We start from the raw sequence: 18,347 nt of genomic DNA on the forward strand, positions 1-18,347 counted from the left end.
TCCAATGCTCTTGGCATTGCACTATTTCCTCCCCCTGGTATGGCCTCTTCTTTCTATAGGTCCAAATTTTAGCCATCAATGTGTACTTGTTAAACTCAAATGTCCCATCTTCATAGAATATTCAAATATTCACTGACTATAATTCTCTTAAAAGTCCTGGTAATTATACTTTTGACTCTATGGTGCTTAATACAGGGCCTTGTACAAAGTAGTCACTACTAAACATATGGGTTGACTAAACAACAAAAACTGGTCTTCTACATTGACAGCAAAAAGGGAAAGAACAGCAGAGCTACAGGAAGTTTTTCTGTGCTTCTGAGTAGCCTAGATTTTCCCCACCACAGGACGGAAAAGTGGTTAAATTACAGTATTCTGGATATGAACTGGGCCAAAAAATAGATTCTGAAAATTTTTAAAGATTTTTTGGGAAATAAGGGTAATAAAGCTTGATTATTCCAACCATGTCTTAGAAAAGCTTGAAGCTCTGAACAAACAAGAAAGGATGAAAGGCCAGGCAGGATCTGGCTGTCAGCTGCACCTCCCTCTCCCTGCCTCGCCTCACCTTCAGCCCAGTGTAGAGGTCCCGGTGGAGCCGCTCCATAATGAGCAGCACGGCAATGCTGGAGCCACCACCGTAGTTGTAGTCGATGACAGAACCATGGAGGTCCACCAACCGCTCATGCTTCGGCAGAGACCTGGCAGGAAGGAGAGAGGTCTGGGCTATAATGCACAGCATGCAACCATGTGGGAAGGAATACCCTTAAGACCATGCTTAGTCTAGGTCCATAGATAATGGCCCTCAGTGCAGAGAGAGGGCACAGAGAATGGCTTCTCAAACAAGGACAAAGAACTATGGAATCTAAAAACTGATAGGTGTTAAGGACTAAGGAAGAAAGTCAAATGAAAGGATGAGTCTGAGAAATTAGGATGTTGGGAAAGGGCAGCCAAAGACAGTAAAGACCTTGAAGAGAGCAGTTCTAGACCAGACTTAGAAATACTGGTCCACCACGTTCTTAGACCTGGGTGTGGAGAGACCAGGCATGCTGTAGCTCTTGGTACAAAATTTATGCCAGGCTTCTGGCTTCTTCTCTGGATCTTTTCCCATAGAGGTGAATGAGACCCTACCCACCTCATGTAGTGAAACTCCAGGGCCAGGTCATTCCAGTGCTTCTCATCTGGAGGAACAACCGACTTGAGGGCACAAGGGAAGTGTCCCCCCCAGTTGTCACAGAGGTACACCACACCATACTGGCCTCGGCCCAGTTCCTGTCCCAGTTTAGGTTTATCTACAAGGTACAGAGACAGAGATAAGGCAGGAGGGATGGGAACTTGCTGGGCATCCTCCCCAAAATTCTTAGCCATGGACCTGCCTAGAGGCAGGAAGTCATAATTATGCTTGGGAGAGAAATTCTGATGTCATTCTAAACCAGCAGAAAGTAACCTAACTGGTTTGATTTAAATAAACGTCAGTCATGTTATTTGGAGTACATAAGTAGCAGAACCAAACACACTTCAGGAATGCAAACACACATCAGGGAGTACTAGGCAGCTTCGCAAGAACGCAGCTTTGGACACTTGGATTCCCCAGCGCTGAACAAGAGAACCTCCTCCAATTTACTTGTGGAAAAAAGGACTCACGATGCAGCAGGACATCCTGTAAAGAACGGCTCTCCAGAGAAAGGCGCGCTAGGCGAGGGGCATGATCTTTCCGAACCTTCAGCCACAGATCCTCAGTTTTCTCCAACCGGCCTGAGTGGCCAGCTTCCAGCTGGGAGGACACACACAAAAAAAGACATGACCTAGTTAAGTCCCTCGCTCTGGCTTCCTCTCCTGTTGTATAAGAATAATATCTGCCTCATAAGAATAACTGTGAGAATTAAATAAGATGTATGTAACATATATAGCTCAGAGATTAGTCATAATGGGCTCTCAACAAGTAATAATTTTTCCTCCTGGATGCATATCACATCTACCCACCCTCACCCAGCACACACATATAACACATATTCACACACACACACACACACACCCCCCAAAGGGACAAGCAGATGTTATATAATTACAAATTAGTACTGAAGTTGGAGAGTCATCCCTTTCTGTCATCAATCCTAAAATTCTATATAAACTTACACAAAATTCCTGCCCCTCGATTTTCATTCCTTACTCAATGAAACAGGGTGAAATTAACTCATTCCCTGCATTCTCCCTAGAGTTAGAATAGAAAAATATCCACATGAAAAACTTATTAACAAAACTTCCTGTGATGTGACATTATCCTTGAACGTAGAGGGTAGGAAACCTTTTTCCTGCCAAGGGCCATTTGGATATTTATAACATCATTCACAAGCCATACAAAATTAACAACTTGACAATTAGCCTATATTTTCTACATTTGGTCAAACATTTAATTAATTCACCCCTAATGCCTTGGCAGGGCCAGGCCAAATGATTTCATGGGCCTTATATGGCTGTGGGCCAGACCTCCTTTAACAGAATAAAAAAATATATACTGATGACTTCTTAAAAATTATGTGAGCAGAGAGCAAAATATTACCCAATAGATGAGGTTCTTCTCTGCTTGACCCAGCTGTATCTCCTTCCCTACATACCCACCTGCCTCAAGGAGGCTGCAAACGCCTCATGAGAACTATTGAGCCGGGTCCGGAATTGGCTGCAAATGCTTTTGGCCAACTTGGAGGCACTGAGGCTCTCAATGGCTTCCTGGGCCACCTTCCTCTTCCATTCTATTGTGATGGCAGGTGGGCTCACCCATGTGATGCGCTGAATGATCTGCCAGGACAAGGACAATAAGAACATTGAGGGATGGGAGAAGAAACCAGTAAAAAACACCGACCCTCTCCATTCTTTTAAAAATACTTTTAAATTGAGTTTTTTAGAGGAAGAGAGAGGGAGAGAGAGAAACATCAAGGAAGAGTAAAGCATAGATCAGCTACCTCCTGCACTCCCCCTACTGGGAATCAAGCCTACAACCTGGGCATGTGCCCTGACTGGGAATCAAACCAGCAACCTTTAGGCATATGGGACAATGCCCAACCAGCTGAACCTCACCATCCAGGGCTCTTTCTCTCTCTCTTTCCCTCCCTCCCTCCCTCTCTCCCTTCCTTCCTTCCTTTTTTAAATTGATTTAGAGAGGAAGGGGGAGAGGGAAGGAGGGAAGGAGAGAAGAAGAGAGAGGTGGAGAGGAGAGAGAGAGGGAAAGAGAGAAAAACACTGATTTGCTATTCCACTTACTTGTGCATTCCTTGGTTGATTCTTGTATGTGCCCTGACTGAAGATTAAATGAACCCACAATCTTGGAGGGTCAGGATGATGTTCTAACCCAACTGACCTACCCCGCCAGGGCTGGTTTATCCATTCTTAAGGCAGAAGCCCTATGAAGTCTTACACTCCTCTCTAATTCCATCTACCTCAAAATCAGGGCTCAGCCCAACGGAAAGCATTAAGGAACACCAGGCCTAGTCTAGGTGCCCACAAACTCTCAATACATTATATCTAGTACCAGGAAGTACCTGACACATCCCTCTGTGAAGTTAGTAACTAACTCCACTTAAAAGGAACCACATGTGGCCTCAGGCAATAAAGCCTGGTTCTGAGAAAACATTTAAGTTAGGACAAAGAAATATGAAAAAGCTAGTGAAGCAGAGTCTTACGGCTCCATAAAATAGAACTTAAATACACCACTTTTAGGAGTTCAAGGCAGCAATGTTAATAATTACATCAGAATAAGCACGAACCAGAATGCTCCCAGGAAGGCAAACTAGGGAAAATGGCCACCTCACACTAACAGATTCTAGATATTCATTCTCTCAGAGTGACTAAGATTCATTTGAGTCAACTAAGGGCTGACCATTTTTTCTCTAAGCAACCTCTACCTGTTTGATTTGCTCCCACAGCATCCTTGTAACCGAGGAACCTGAGTGAAATGTGACTTCCACATGATAGGCGGCATTTAAGATCTGGAAGAGAACACACAGAAGGAAATCAGTATCCCTGAGTGGTTTTTTACAAAATGCAATAAATGATATTTACTTCAAGATATAGCCTGGTCTCAAGGCTCTCAAATTTATCCCTCAATATAAGTGCAGAGTCAATGCAAGTTGATCATCGAGTATGTTGTGACTATTTGGGCCCCTTTTCTTCACCTTCTTCTTGCTCATTGCCTTAACTGCAATTGTACAGTTCACAAGCACCCCCGCCCCCCGCAGGCAGTGGTCATGTGACCGGAAAACAAAATAAAATTCTAACTGGATCAGCAAACTGTTGAAAGGGAAACCGATGGCTAACTTGAAGTTGGGCTTGTGTGTGGATTCTGTTTCATGTGTTATCTATAACATGGTGTCTTAAACACTCTTTGAGTACCTGTTTGAGATTGTTACTGGTGATGTGAACTGAGATATCCTGAGACTTCTCTAGGCTCTGCAGACACCGTTCTAGGGTTCCAACGAAGCTCTCACGTAGGTAATCCACCGAGCTGATCAGCTTATTAGCCACCGCCTGATTCAGCCGGGAGATGATGAGTTCCTGGATCTGTCGAATGCAGCATTTGATCTCTCGGGTGCCCACTGGTTCCCCATTCTCAGGAACAATGACATCTACAGAGGCAGAGAAATGAGCTAGTTGGCTGTGAGGGAAGGGCAGGCACACTGACTAAAGGCATCTCCCAAGCCAAGGAGCTACCATGACAGTGGCTATAAAACACATGGTCAACTCATGACCTTTGAACCTCAGGATGATCAGGGGCCCTGTAACCCTCAAGTACTTAAGGGAGCTAAGATCCCTGAGAAGGAGCAATTGTGTCTAGAATAAGCCTATTGATGTTGTTAGCTTTTTGGTCACATTTATAAGATGGGAAGAACATTTATTGAGTACAGACTCTTTGAAAGCACTATAGTAAGTATTTTAAATATGTAGTCTAATTTAATCCTCACAATAACTTTGTCAGGTGGGTATTATTGGTTATATTTTATGGATCAGGAAACAGCCTCAATGGAGGACAACTGGGCATTGGGAATGTCCAAGCAGGAAGTACTACAGCCAGCATTTGAACCCAAAGCTCATGAATTCCAAAGTCATATTTCACACTACCTAGCATATTGAGAAAAATCCCAGAGTTAGGAATTCAAGTCTAATCAATTACTAGATAAATACAAAAATTATATAAATATAAAAATTGGAGCATTGATTATCCCCACCAATGGCTGTTTTGCAAGCCAGAAGACTAAAGAAGTAAAGAGGAGATAAATTACCTGCAAAAACTGCACTCCTAAAAAGGCATTCTTGTGTCTACTGGTGGAAATTTAATGTCACCTCTTTGGAGAAACTCTGGTAACATCTACAAAAATTCTAAGCTCATCAACTAACAACAAAAAACCCCATATACCCTTTGACCTAACTACTGTACTTCTAGAAATTATTTTTCTATAAATATACCCTTACAAGTCCCAAAGATATATATGGACAATGATGATCAATGCAGAGCAGTTTGTAATAGTAAAAGAAAAAAAAGAAAAGAAAAAAGAAATAGACTAAATGTCCATCAGTAGGGGAGTAGTTAAATAAATTTAGGTATAGATTCATTAGAAGACAAACTTGTATGCACATTTATGGAAAGATCTCTAAGACATCAAGTAAGTGAAAAAACAAGGGGCAGAAGATATGGAAGAAATCTGGATGACTGGGGGACAGTATCTTTGACACCTTTGAGTTAAGTACTACGTATACTGGTATTATCTTTTCAAGCAATAAATATTTTATCAAGTATGTATGTCATGATACTAAGCATGTATGCATTATCTTTATTTTTTTAAAAAAAGTAATAAAAATCTGGCTTCCTAGAACATGTGGTAGATATCTTCTAAATCTATTTATCATTGCCTCAAGAATATCCAGAAAGGACTTAGAACAACGTAAGAAGTAGGCACGTAAGCCAACCAGGTAAGTAGATCCACAAAAACACAATGTAGTTAACAAAGCCAGACATGATTTACCTGTTCCCAGTTACTCCCACGTCTGTTGAACTAACCATTGTATCCTAGGCACCAAACATAATATGCCTGACACAAAATAGACAATCAAATATTTCAATGCCCAACCTAGCTGCCCTATGTGCTCTGTGGTACTAGCACTGCCACTCCAGTCTCTTTAATTATTCAGGAGACTTCCTAGGATTTCCACTACAAGTGAGCATTTCCCAGCAACTCCTCCCCACTGTAGGAAGTCAACAAAGAGGTATTTTTGTTTATCTTTAGAAATACAGGTAAGAAATGAGGCATCCTCTCTACCTATAAGTTTAACAGCCATATACTGTCATTCAATACTCATTCATTCTCCAAAAATGTACTATAACAGACTGTGCTATTTGCTGCAGGGGATATAATAAGATCCAGATTCTATTCTTTAGAAAATAGAACAACATAATTATTAATAACTATAATAAAATAGCTAAGAAAAGTAAAGACAACTTCATGAAAAATGTTACTTGGAAGAAGCTTGAAAGGTAGGTAGCATTCACAGACAATACAAGACATTTCCAGTTTAGAGCAGGGCATGAGCAAAGGAAAAGGAAAAGGAAAAGGAGCATATAGAGGACAGCAAGCAGTTGAGAGCAACCCAAACAAAAATTACAGGAAGGTGCATAGTGGGAAGTAAGACTGGGAAAGTTGGTAAGGGCCAGGCTTTGGAAAACCTCTAATACTAGGCGAAGGAGTCTAAACGTAGTCTGTAGGAACAGCGATCCAATAAAGATGAACTGGAGAAACAGAAAGATGTCACCAAGTTCAACCAGATAACAACAGTTCCATTAGACTAAAGAGGAGGAATAGGAAAGCAGAGGTAGACGTACAATATGGAAGAAGACACATCAAGTCTTGGCAACCAAATGGATGTGTGGATGAGAGAAAGAAAACAGTTAAAGACTATGCTGAGGTTTTGAAGCTGGTTACCAGGAAGACAGTGGCATCCAGCACCAAGAATCAGATTAAGAAGTAAAGCATAGGAAACAGAGTATATGCTCAGGAATCAGACTATATCGATTTAAATTCTGCCTCTACTACTTAGGAGTTGTGTGACCTTGAGCAAATTACTTAACCTGTCTAAGCTTCAGTTCCCTCATCTAGAAAATGGCAGTAAATAGAATTCACCTAGGGAGGTAGATTTTGAAAGAAACAACACACAAAACACACATGTACACACAGACAAAACAGATGCTAGGTCCCATGTCAGAAATTCTGATGAATTAGTAGTCTCGAGCATCTATATTTTCAAAAAGCCTCCCAGGTGATTTGGATGTAGAGCCATGTTGAGAACCTAAAGTATAACTTGCAAACCATGTCACGTTAATGGGTAGTAGAGCTAATGTTTATGTAGCTGTCAGTATACAAAGTCAATAGCATCTAAAACCAAAAGATCTGACTAACCACTTTGATCCAACTTTATTAATAGCCATTTGTAAGAAAGGGACCACCAGGAGAGAAAACAAGATGGTGGCATAGGTAGGCACCTAAACTGCTGCCTCGCACAACAATTTCAAAACTACAACTAAAAGACAGAATGGACATCATCCAGAACCACAGGAAAGCTGGCTGAGTGGAAATTCTACAACTAGAAGGAAAGAGAAAAGCTCACGGAGAATCAGAGGAGCAGCAAAGGGCTGAGGTATGGAGACACGCACGCAGAGAGGAAGGGCGGCTGAGTGCCTGGCTGACTTTCTCTGGCGGGAGGGGGAAGGAAGTCCCTGACTGCACTGAACCCCAGTTCCGGGCGAAACCCCGTACACCCAGGCTCATACAGGGGGAGTCTGGACTGTCAGGTAGAGAGAAAGGTACACGGAGACCCGGAGACTCGGGGGAGCCATGGCGGGCAGGGGTCTGGAGGCGCGCGCGTGCGAGTGCTCGCAGAGAAGACTGAATGCGGAGGTTGCCGCAGGCTTTCCCTAGCAGAAGGGAGTCGGAAGCTCCAGACTGCACTGAACCCCAGTTCCGACTGCACTGAACCCCAGTTCCAGGAGAGCCCCTGGGGACCCACACTCTTACGGGGGGAATCTGGACTGTCAGGCGGAAACTCAGGGGAGCCACGGAAGGCAGAGGTCTGGAGGCACGTGCAAGGGCAGGGCTGACGGGAAGCCAAGACTGTCTGCTCCGCCCTGAGACTCCGCCCCATCCAAGCTGAGCACAAAGGCTTTTGCAATTTTGCAAGTCTGATCCTATAAGGTTGTCTCCAGCACCGAACTTCTCCCAGCGCAGACACAGCTGATCCTCACAGCCAACTGGCCTGGAGGTCAATTCCTCCCAGTGATACCAACAACAATCAAGACTTAACTACAACAAGGCTGTACACACAGTCCACAAAGGGGTGCATCAAGAGTGTCCACCTCAGGTTAACTGGGGAGGCCGACCCACTGGGCCATATAGGAAACCTAGCACACAAAGCTACCCTACCAACTCAGGGAAGCAGCGAAAATGTGGAGACAAAGAAACAGATCACAAACGAAAGAAATGGAGGAAAGCAAATGACTGGATATAGAATTCAAAACCACGGTTATAAGGCTTTTCAAGAATATCCTAGAAAAGGCCAATAAATTTAGCGAGACCCTCGAAGATATGAAAAAGGACCAACTAGAAATTAAACATACACTGACTGAAATAAAAAATATTATACAGAGACCCAACAGCAGACTAGAGGAATGCAAGAATCAAGTCAAAGAATTGAAATACAAAGAAGCAAAAAACACTCAACTGAAAAAGCAAAAAGCAAAAAAAAAATCCAAAAAGTTGAAGATAGTGTAAGAAGCCTCTGGGACAACTTCAAGGGTACCAACATCAGAATTATGGGGGTGCCAGAAGAAGAGAGAGAGCAAGATACTGAAAACCTATCTGAAGAAATAATGACTGAAAACTTCCCCCACCTGGTGAAAGAAACAGACTTACAAGTCCAGGAAGCGCACAGAACCCCAAACAAAAGGAATCCAAAGAGGACCACACCAAGACACATCATTATTACAATGCCAAGAGCAAAAGACAAAGAGAGAATATTAAAAGCAGCAAGAGCCCTAACCGGTTTGGCTCAGTGGATAGAGTGTCGGCCTGCAGACTGAAAGGTCCCAGGTTCGATTCCGGTCAAGGGCATGTACCTTGGTTGCGGGCACATCCCCAGTAGGAGGTATGCAGGAGGCAGCTGATCGATGTTTCTCTCTCATCGATGTTTCTAACTCTCTATCCCTCTCCCTTCCTCTCTGTAAAAAATTAATAAAATATATATTTAATTTTTAAAAAAAGCAGCAAGAGAAAAACAGTTAATTACCTACAAGGGAGCACCCATACGATTGTCAGCTGATTTCTCAACAGAAACTATGCAGGCCGGATGGGAGTGGCAAGAAATATTCAAAGTGATGAATAGCAAGAACCTACAACCAAGATTACTCTACCCAGCAAAGCTATCATTCAGAATTGAAGGGCAGATAAAGAGCCTCACAGATAAGAAAAAGCTAAAGGAGTTCATCACCACCAAACCAGTATTATATGAAATGCTGAAAAGTATTCTCTAAGAAGAGGAAAAAGAAAAAAGTAAAGATAAAAATTATGAACAACAAATACATATCTATCAACAAGTGAACCTAAAAATCAAGTGAATTAAAAATCTGAGGAACAGAATAAACTGGTGAATATAATAGAATCAGGGGCATAGAAAGGGAGTGGACTGATAATTCTCAGGGAGAAAGGGGTATGGGGGGTGCGGGAAGAGACTGGACAAAAATCGTACACCTATGGATGAGGACAGTGCGGGGGAGATAAGGGCAGAGGGTGGGGTGGGAACTGGGTGGAGGGGAGCTATGGGGGGAAAAAGGAGAAACAATTGTAATAATCTGAACAATAAAGATTTATTATATTTTTTTTAAAAAAAGAAAGGGACCACCAGAAAAGCTAAAAATACTACTTTGTGAAATCCTTCTAAGATGGGTTTTAAGGGCAACCTGAAAAGAAAATGGACACCATGATTCACACACAAAAGGACCAATAAAGTATGGGGCTATGCCAAAGGAGCCAAGGTGAAAGCATGACTTAGCAGCATTCTTCAAGCAACTCCTCCAGCTCCATTAAGGTCAAGGGATCCAGACATAAACTGGAAATTACAGAGCATATTAGGATGGATTTACCAAAAGGTGGGCTGAGAGTCCTGGGAAGGAATGGCAGTGGCATCTTCCAGGAAGGTCTCTTAGAACAAGAGTCCACTTTGGCTGAATGGTTACAGTGGGCTCCTGCTGATGGCAGCGGTGTAGATGAGACAAGCCTGAGTTTCTCCATTTCCAGCTGGAAAGGGCAGAGGCTCCTGTAGTCCTGGCACCCCACCAAGCTCTCGGGGACCTACCTTTAAACTCCATGTTGGCAGCATCATCCAGAAGTTCCTCCTTCATGGTATTAAGTGTCTCAACAATCATGTCCTTCATTTCCTCCTGCTTTCGGTTGGCAATATTCATCAATGATTCATACAACTCATTTTCCATTTTTCGTGTATATTCCAGACGTTTGGGAGTAATCTGCAGGTCCCGCTGCATGTCAAAGGCCTGGTTAATAAAGATGTCAAGGCAGCAGCAGTGCACCAGGTTCAGGGCCTTGGCTGCGTCCACCAGGCGAGCCTGTAGCATCTGGTGAGAAAATGTGCTCAAGTGCCGCAGCTTCTCACTTTGTTCCACCAACATGCTCTGAGCTTTAGTGTCCTGGCCAGCGGCCCCCCAGTTACAGTGACTGATGCTCAGATAGCCCAGGTCAATTAGCTGGCGATGAAGTGGTGATCGTTCATTCTCCATTCTTTTAGTGGGGGAGTCAATTATTTCTGAGCCCAGCTTCGGTACTTTGAAAAAGAATATGGGAAAAGAGAAATACTTTCGGATTTCCTGAAGCTCTTGCTCATCCCTCTCGGAGAGTTCATCTTTGTGGAGTGCATAGGTTATCACAGGCAAAAAATCATTCACCAAGTCACCCAGAACATCCACTGTGGGCCGGAGGCCTTGGCACGGTGCTACCACAATGTCCACATCCTGGAAGGGTAACGGGGTCATATCAGCACTTCAGAATCAACCAATCCTTGCCTCCCCAAAGTTCCACACTGAGACCAAAGTCCAGCTCTATAATGGGGCAATCGGACTTTGGCATGCCCTAATCATCTGTCTACCTCCTACCTCCCTCCCTGGTGTAGCCCGTGCAGGCAGGCAATCATCTGGAGAGAGTGAAAAAACAAGTAAGTAGAAAGGATGGCAGACCTTTAGCCATTTCAGATGAAAAGAATGCTACTTAGTCCCTGCCTTCCTCTGTTGCTTAGAAACTTTCACTGATTCTCTCTGATGAAAAAATGAGACAAATAATGGAAGAAAGAACTACTATGGAAATTATCACACTGAGAGTGAGTCTGCCTGGATGGAACATGCATCCCCCTCTTGCACTCCTCTCACATCCCCACCCCCACATCTCTAACCTGGCTAACTCCTGAGCATCCTTTAAATCTTGATGTGTATGTCATGTTGTACCCTTACACGCTTTCCTATTACATAATCCCAAGCACTCTCTACCTTTCCTTTTCTTAATATTCGACACATTTAGAATTCATTTATTTAAAACACATTTTTCCCATTAGCCAATAAACTCTTTAAGGGCAGCGACCATGTCCATCTTGTTCATGATTATAACTCCAGTGTCTAGCACACAGTAAGTCCTCAATATTATTGAACCAATCAAGCAAAAGCAAACTAAAAGCCAGATTTGCCCAACATTAATACTATCCTATTCTGAGAGTCTACAGGTATCCCAAAATCCTAGCCACCTAAGTCTTGAAAATACCTTTATCCTCACGATTTGGAAAGGCAATGTCCTCTATGGACAGGGGTGGCCAATTAAGCACACGGGGCTTCCAGGAAAGCTCTTCAGAGGGGATATGATTCTATGATTCTGCCAAGAAGTATGCCCTCTGGCCTTGCCCTCTGGCCTGGCACACAGATGTGAGTGACATGCAGCACAGCGAAGGTCATATGGCAGCTGTAAGGCAAACCTCTGTGGAAGCCAGAGTTAAGGAGGATGAAATAAAAAGAAATAGGTCGCCGGGAAACCTGATGACCACAGAGCTGCCACACAAGCCCTAACCTGCCTAGCTCCAGACTTCTTTTTTGTAAAAAAAAAAAAAAAAAAAAAAAAAAAAAAAATCAGCCCATGTCTTATTTAAACAAGCTCCTGCTTTTCTGATTGTCTTTTACATATGACTCAACCCAAATATAACTGATATACCCAAGTTCCTAAAGTGAGTTTGGTTTAGGAACAACCTTCTACGGGTTCTTTCCCTAGCCAACAGTTTCTGCTTTGTGTTATACCTCTTTCCTGAGGATCTTGAGGCACTTCGGAGCATATATTTCCATCCACTGCATTGCTGCTCCTCTATAGCTCTGAAATTGTCTACTGTGCCTGGTATTCCAGACTTAAGGGTTGACCAGGAGACTCACGCCTGTATCACCATTTAGGCACACCAACTCCCGATGTCTTCAGGGGGGTCTACACGCTCAAAAATCAATCCTCCACTGAATTCTAGCACATTTTACAGTTATAAAAGAACTCAACACAAATCTGCCCAAATCTGTCTCCTTAACAATTATCAGATGCTGAAATTGTACTTTATTTGAAACCTAAAAGATATGCAATTTGTTTATTTTCTTTCAGATTAATGCTCTGTATTCATTCCTTACCTTATTTGAGCAACATGTATTTCTGATTAAATATTTAAAAAAATCAAAACCTAGGCCCTCTTCCTTTTTTAATTCCTTCTCTAGATAAGAACTAAGAAATGCCAGCTTATTGTTTCTCATGCTCTGTGTGTGTGTGTGTGTGTGTGTGTGTGTGTGTGCGTGTGTGTGTGAGAGAGAGAGAGAGAGAAAGAGCGAGAGAGAGAGAGAGAGAGAGAGGTGTCCCATTCCCAGCAAAGCACAAAGGTCTCACCTTCCCCAACAAAGTGCTAGTAAGTTTTACTCTAAGGTGGGTCATATAAGTGTCATTTGGCTGTCCACTTTGAGCGCCCTAAAGTGAAAAGTGCTTTTAGCATCTCACCATTTGTATTTGAGCAAACACATCATAAATCCATCTGTTTGCCATACAAGCCTAGGCCAAGAAAAAATCTGCTGATTCATCTGTGCCTCGAATTGCACAGAATGTTTTCTGATTAGAAGGTTAGTCTGACACTCACACACAGATTCAAAACAAACCCTCCTTGCCCTAGCCGATTTGGCTCAGTGAATAGAGCATCAGCCTGCGGACTGAAGGGTCCCAAGTTCAATTCCAGTCAAGGGCACATGCCTAGGTTGTGGGCTCGATCCCCAGTAGAGGGTGTGCATGAAACAGACAATCAACGATTCATCATTGATGTTTCTATCTCTCTCTCCCTCTCCCTTCCCCTCTGAAATCAATAAAAATATATTAAAACAAACAAAAACAATCAAACCCTCCTTCAGTTCCGAGTCACTACCTCACTTCATGAGGCATGTTCAAAAAGAGGGTAAGAGCTTCTAAGGTTTAGAGTTGAACATACAGCTACCTAAATGCCAACATTATAACTGCATATAATAATTAGAAAAAGACTAGATGAAAATCCCAAGAAATGAAAAGTTATAATATGGTAGAGAATTATAAGTGAAAATGCTCTAAAAATGTTTATTTTCAAATTTCAAAGCTGTCTTAAATATACATATTTTAAAGATATAAGTCAATCAAACTTATTATAGGAGTATTAATGAAGAAAGCCTAAATAGTCAAAACCAAAGTAAGTGTTCTTTAGAAAAATTTCAGGAAGATTTTTGCTTGCTTGTTTATTTGATGGATTTTCTTAAAATTCTAAAACAAATTTCCAGGTTTTCCTCCTAGGGCCACTTCGTGTGCAACAGAACCATTGGCCAAAGCTCAAGTCCATTTGTAGAAACAATACCCTTTCTAAGACATAGCTGACTTTATTTGCTCAGAGGTGCAAATTCATTTTTTAAAATGGACTCAAGTTTTTCTAATGGTAGGTACTGCCTGATACAATGGCACCTAGAAAGACACTTTCCACTCCTAAATATTTCTTGTACTAAAGAAAAATGGATAGAAAACAAGTACCATGCTCCCTCTTCCCCATTCCTCAGTTAATAAACTCCTGCGGCGATCTCACTGTTTGGACTATCCTAACTTCCAGAGGACGGGCAAGAGCTGCTGGCTGAGCTCCTGCCAGCAGTACAAATTAGACTGGAATGCAACGTGATTCTGCAATACTGCTGGTGAAGGGATGACTCATGCCTGACAGTTATAAACAAAAAGGAAGCTAGCACTGTCTCCTGGAGACAGGGAGTTAAAAAACAAAAAAAAGGATGAACCAGAATGGTTCTGGGCCCTGTTATGACCACCTGACCTCCGACTATCTTCTCCTTCCCAGCATCTAGGACAGTGCCTGGCCTTCATACATACCCAATAAATAAATGTGAAATGGATGGATAAATAAATGATGCCTTTCCTACTTGTTCAAAATCACTTTCAATAACCAGGAGTAAAATTTTCTATCTTTCAATCCACATCCTATATATTTATCTGGAATTGCTGTTTGCCTCTCCTCCAAGAATGAAGCAGTAAGCATTTTGCTCCTAACTCAATCAAGGAATAAGAATCTCAGGGAAGCATGAGAATATCCCATAATTCCATTCTTTTGTGGAATGCATTTGGTACAAATCTATGGAATCTACTGAAGTTGATGTTACCATCAATTTTCTTGGCAAGATTAAGAGACTGTAATAGAGAGGAGATTGCTACCCTGCAGACACCGGAATTCACCTCCTGAGTTTTGTTTTTGATATAAATGACACAATCTTCAATGCCAAGAAGAAATCAGCCACCAAAGAAGCCTGACCGCTTCCTGAGAATGCTGGCTCTCACTGACGAGAACTCCTTATCTGTTCAGGGCACATACCAGCACTCAGTTACAGCTAAGGAGGACTGTGCTAACTGGTGGTTCAGACAGAAGACAGGTAGGTTAAAGCTGTCTTTGCTTTTTCTATAGTCCTGAAGGCTCAGGTTTACATCACACAGAAGAGAACTACACAAAGATATAACTGTCCTGCCCTCACTCAACAATGGACACAGCCTCGACCTCCTCCCTGCCTCCATATTCTCCCTATTTTTACTGTAATTCTTCTCCCATGCCAGTCTCACAGGGCGGTTGAAAGGTTTTTCCTGTTTGTTTTTACACAGGGTTGATTCTTCTTCATTTTCATATAGCTCCCTGAACTCACTATCACTCTTAAATGTTATTTATATATTAAGGAAAATACCTATTCCTGTTAATTGTAGAAAATACCTTGACTCTTATTGGTACAAATACTCTCAAAAGGGAGCTGCAACATGCCTGCCCAGTAAGCAACTGGGACTAGTCTGAAGCCAACCCAGAGCCTTATCCAGCAGGCAGCATGGAATGGATACCAGTTCATCTCCTACCTAGTGAAAGTATCAGTGTGGTTAACTCAGATGCCAAAAACACAATCCCAACCAAAGCCCTAAACTAGCCACAGAAAGCATCATGCTAACAGTGGAAATATATTTACAATCCCAAACACCCCAAAACAGGGGCTCTTCATCTCAACTGATAAGCATGAAGCCCTAAGGATCGGAACTTCTCTATATTGCATACTTGTATAAATCAGGTAAACAGACAAGTCGACAAGAATGTGCTGAACAGACACTATGCATTCTACCACAGATACATATAAAGCAGAATCTGAAGCTTTACTATCTTACCACTTACTAGACTAGGGGCGGGGGGGAGGGGGAGAGACAGAGAGGATAATTAGAGCAGGATAATAACTACAAGTACATGGGGACCAGGAGGACTTAGGTTTGACAAAAGGAAGGAGTTCCAATGTGGATGGTTCTCAGGAAAGGGATGGGTGACAGAGAGGCAGGAATCTTCTCAAGGACACAGATTCATTCAAACAAAGGGAGGAGGGAACTGGCTTACTATGTGCCAGACCCTGTTCTGGGTGCTTTACAAACACTCTCTCATTTAAGCCTCACACCAGTCCTAAAAGATACGTATAACTACTCCATCTTACAAATGAGGGGACAGTCAGTTAAGTAACAAAGCCAGGATGTAAACCCAGGTCCATTCAACTATAAAGACCAAGGTTAAATAGTAACTGAAGGTCCACTGTATGTCAGGAACTATCTGCTAGGGAAGTTCTGAAAGAACAAAGATTGGACCAGATGATTTCAGGGTTCCTAACAACCCCTGTGTCTATGTTAAGAAGTATATGTTTGCTGCAAAATAAAGGCCCAGCTATGAAACAATCCTGCAAGGACTGGGTGAGAAATCACCAAAGAAAGTAAGTTTCATAGTCCCAACAACAGTTTTGCATGTTGACAGTACTTTTAACCTCTGAGTCTCTGAACTGGGGAAGACCCCCTACCCCATCATCCTCTACTCAAAGGGAAATAGCAGCAGATCTGAGACAGTGAAAACAGAGAGGGAAGTCATTTGATGCAGGAAAGAGGCAGGATCCTAGAAAAGGGAGAAGACAAAAGAGGAAGGTTACGATTATGATTTCAGCCAGATTTTCTCCCCAAGAGCTAACCTTGGAAGGCTAAAAATTAATCACTGGTGGTGAATTGAGAATATACATCCTCAACTTCAAGCTGTTCCTAAGAGATATCAAGGCTTCTCTCGTGAGCATAGGGATTTTTTAAAAACTTGCCTTTAAACCACATATACCGTTAATAGGTAAGTTAACCTATAAGTATTCCCAGGTTTCTTGGCAAAAAAAAAAACAAGTATATTAGTGTGTGTTAGGAGAAAGGCAAGAGAAAAGTTAAATTCAAAGAATACAGGATTATTGTCAGGAAGAATTTATAATTAATGATGATTTGCCGGAACCTCCCATATCCTTTATTAACATATACTTCAGTTCCCTTTTCTTACTGCCCCACAAAAATCATGGTTTCTTTATTTTAATATCTCTTGAATATCATGATTTTTCTCTTATAGCTGTTATCCCAACTTCATTATCTAACTGAAAGTAAGCAACACACAACAAATTTAGTTCTATAAGGTGCCATATCAAATGCAATAACTAGACAAAAATTGAGAGAAGCTAACTTTCTAGCAACAAGTAATTTTCTGTAAATTTTAGAATTAAAATTGTGCATCAATGTTTATTATTTTAAGTAAGATCCTTTATAATGAATTTTGTTTGTGAAAGTGTTAACTGCTGAGAAATTAAAAATATCAATATCTGTATAAAATTTTGAAAAGAGCATTTCCATTGAAATCTATTGATTGAGGGTTATAGAAAATTTTACTATGCCAACTGGTTCGAGTTAAAAATAATAAAAAAAATAAGTTTATTTGCAAGTTATTATACCTTTTGTGGAAACATCAACCTACTTCAGTCCCCTGAAATATATCCTTTCAGACATCACTATGAGCCAAAAACCATGGCAGCGTGTGGCAGCCTGGCTGCCAGGTGACACGTACATTTGTCCAAAAGGCCAGAAAATACCTGATGGGGACAAACAGGCTACTGATAAGCACAGAACAACTGAGAGCTCCGGACCTACCACGGCAAAGAAAACACTGCTGCTGGAACGCAGGATCTGTTTAAGCTCAGTAAATTTAATCTTCTCTGCTTCTTTTCATTCCTTTCTTACAGTTGTTCATAGGAAAGAAATACACAGACACCCCCCACATCAGATTGAGACAACTCTGAGGCAGACACTGTGTTCCACTGGACTTATAAGAGGAAGAAAAGAGAAAAGGAGGTGGGTAGATGGATGTATGCAAAGAAAGGGGTGAGGGTGCAGAAGGGGAAGTATGTCCACAAAGACAGAACTAGTGCATATGGTGAATGGTGAAATGTGTTGCCGATTGGAAAATGACTGCTTTAAATTTAACACTAAACAAGGTTTTAGAAACTAATGGCTTGACAGTGCCTCTCCTACTGAATTATGAACCAAGAATCTCCAGGGACCAGAACTAAAAAGCTGGGCACACAGCACTACGGGTTCATGTGAGTTGGCCTATTTCTAGAAAAACTGAAAATGACTAATTTATGAAGACTTTAAAGTAACGGATTAGAAGAATGACCATTGTATAAGAGGGCAGGGGAAAATTCTGCTCTGACAATCTGACAGTTGCAAATGAACATCCATTTCCCCTAATTCAATCTTGGTTTCCTTTAGCTAAATGTTTCCTTTCTTCACCACCCCTTTACACACCAAATGGAAGGGCTGTTTAGAGCTAACTCACTGGTCCTAAATATAAAGGGAACTGAACAAAAAGATCTT

General features: G+C 41.9%; 1 protein-coding gene across 1 annotated transcript in view; it reads right to left on the reverse strand.

Annotated features, from left to right (window-relative positions):
• Window positions 1-18,347, reverse strand: part of DSTYK (dual serine/threonine and tyrosine protein kinase) — a 55,672-nt gene that overhangs the window by 13,406 nt on the left and 23,919 nt on the right. Inside the window, exons 3-9 of the mRNA XM_080648906.1 lie at window positions 10,384-11,053; window positions 4,381-4,613; window positions 3,894-3,977; window positions 2,614-2,790; window positions 1,639-1,768; window positions 1,130-1,286; window positions 563-695 (exon numbers count right to left, since the gene is read on the reverse strand). Coding sequence (XP_080505032.1) covers window positions 563-695; window positions 1,130-1,286; window positions 1,639-1,768; window positions 2,614-2,790; window positions 3,894-3,977; window positions 4,381-4,613; window positions 10,384-11,053 — 1,584 coding nt within the window. The remainder of the gene's footprint in view (window positions 1-562; window positions 696-1,129; window positions 1,287-1,638; window positions 1,769-2,613; window positions 2,791-3,893; window positions 3,978-4,380; window positions 4,614-10,383; window positions 11,054-18,347) is intronic.

The sequence above is a fragment of the Plecotus auritus genome, assembly GCF_963455305.1.
Source record: "Plecotus auritus genome assembly, chromosome: 12".
NCBI classification, from domain to species: domain Eukaryota; kingdom Metazoa; phylum Chordata; class Mammalia; order Chiroptera; family Vespertilionidae; genus Plecotus; species Plecotus auritus.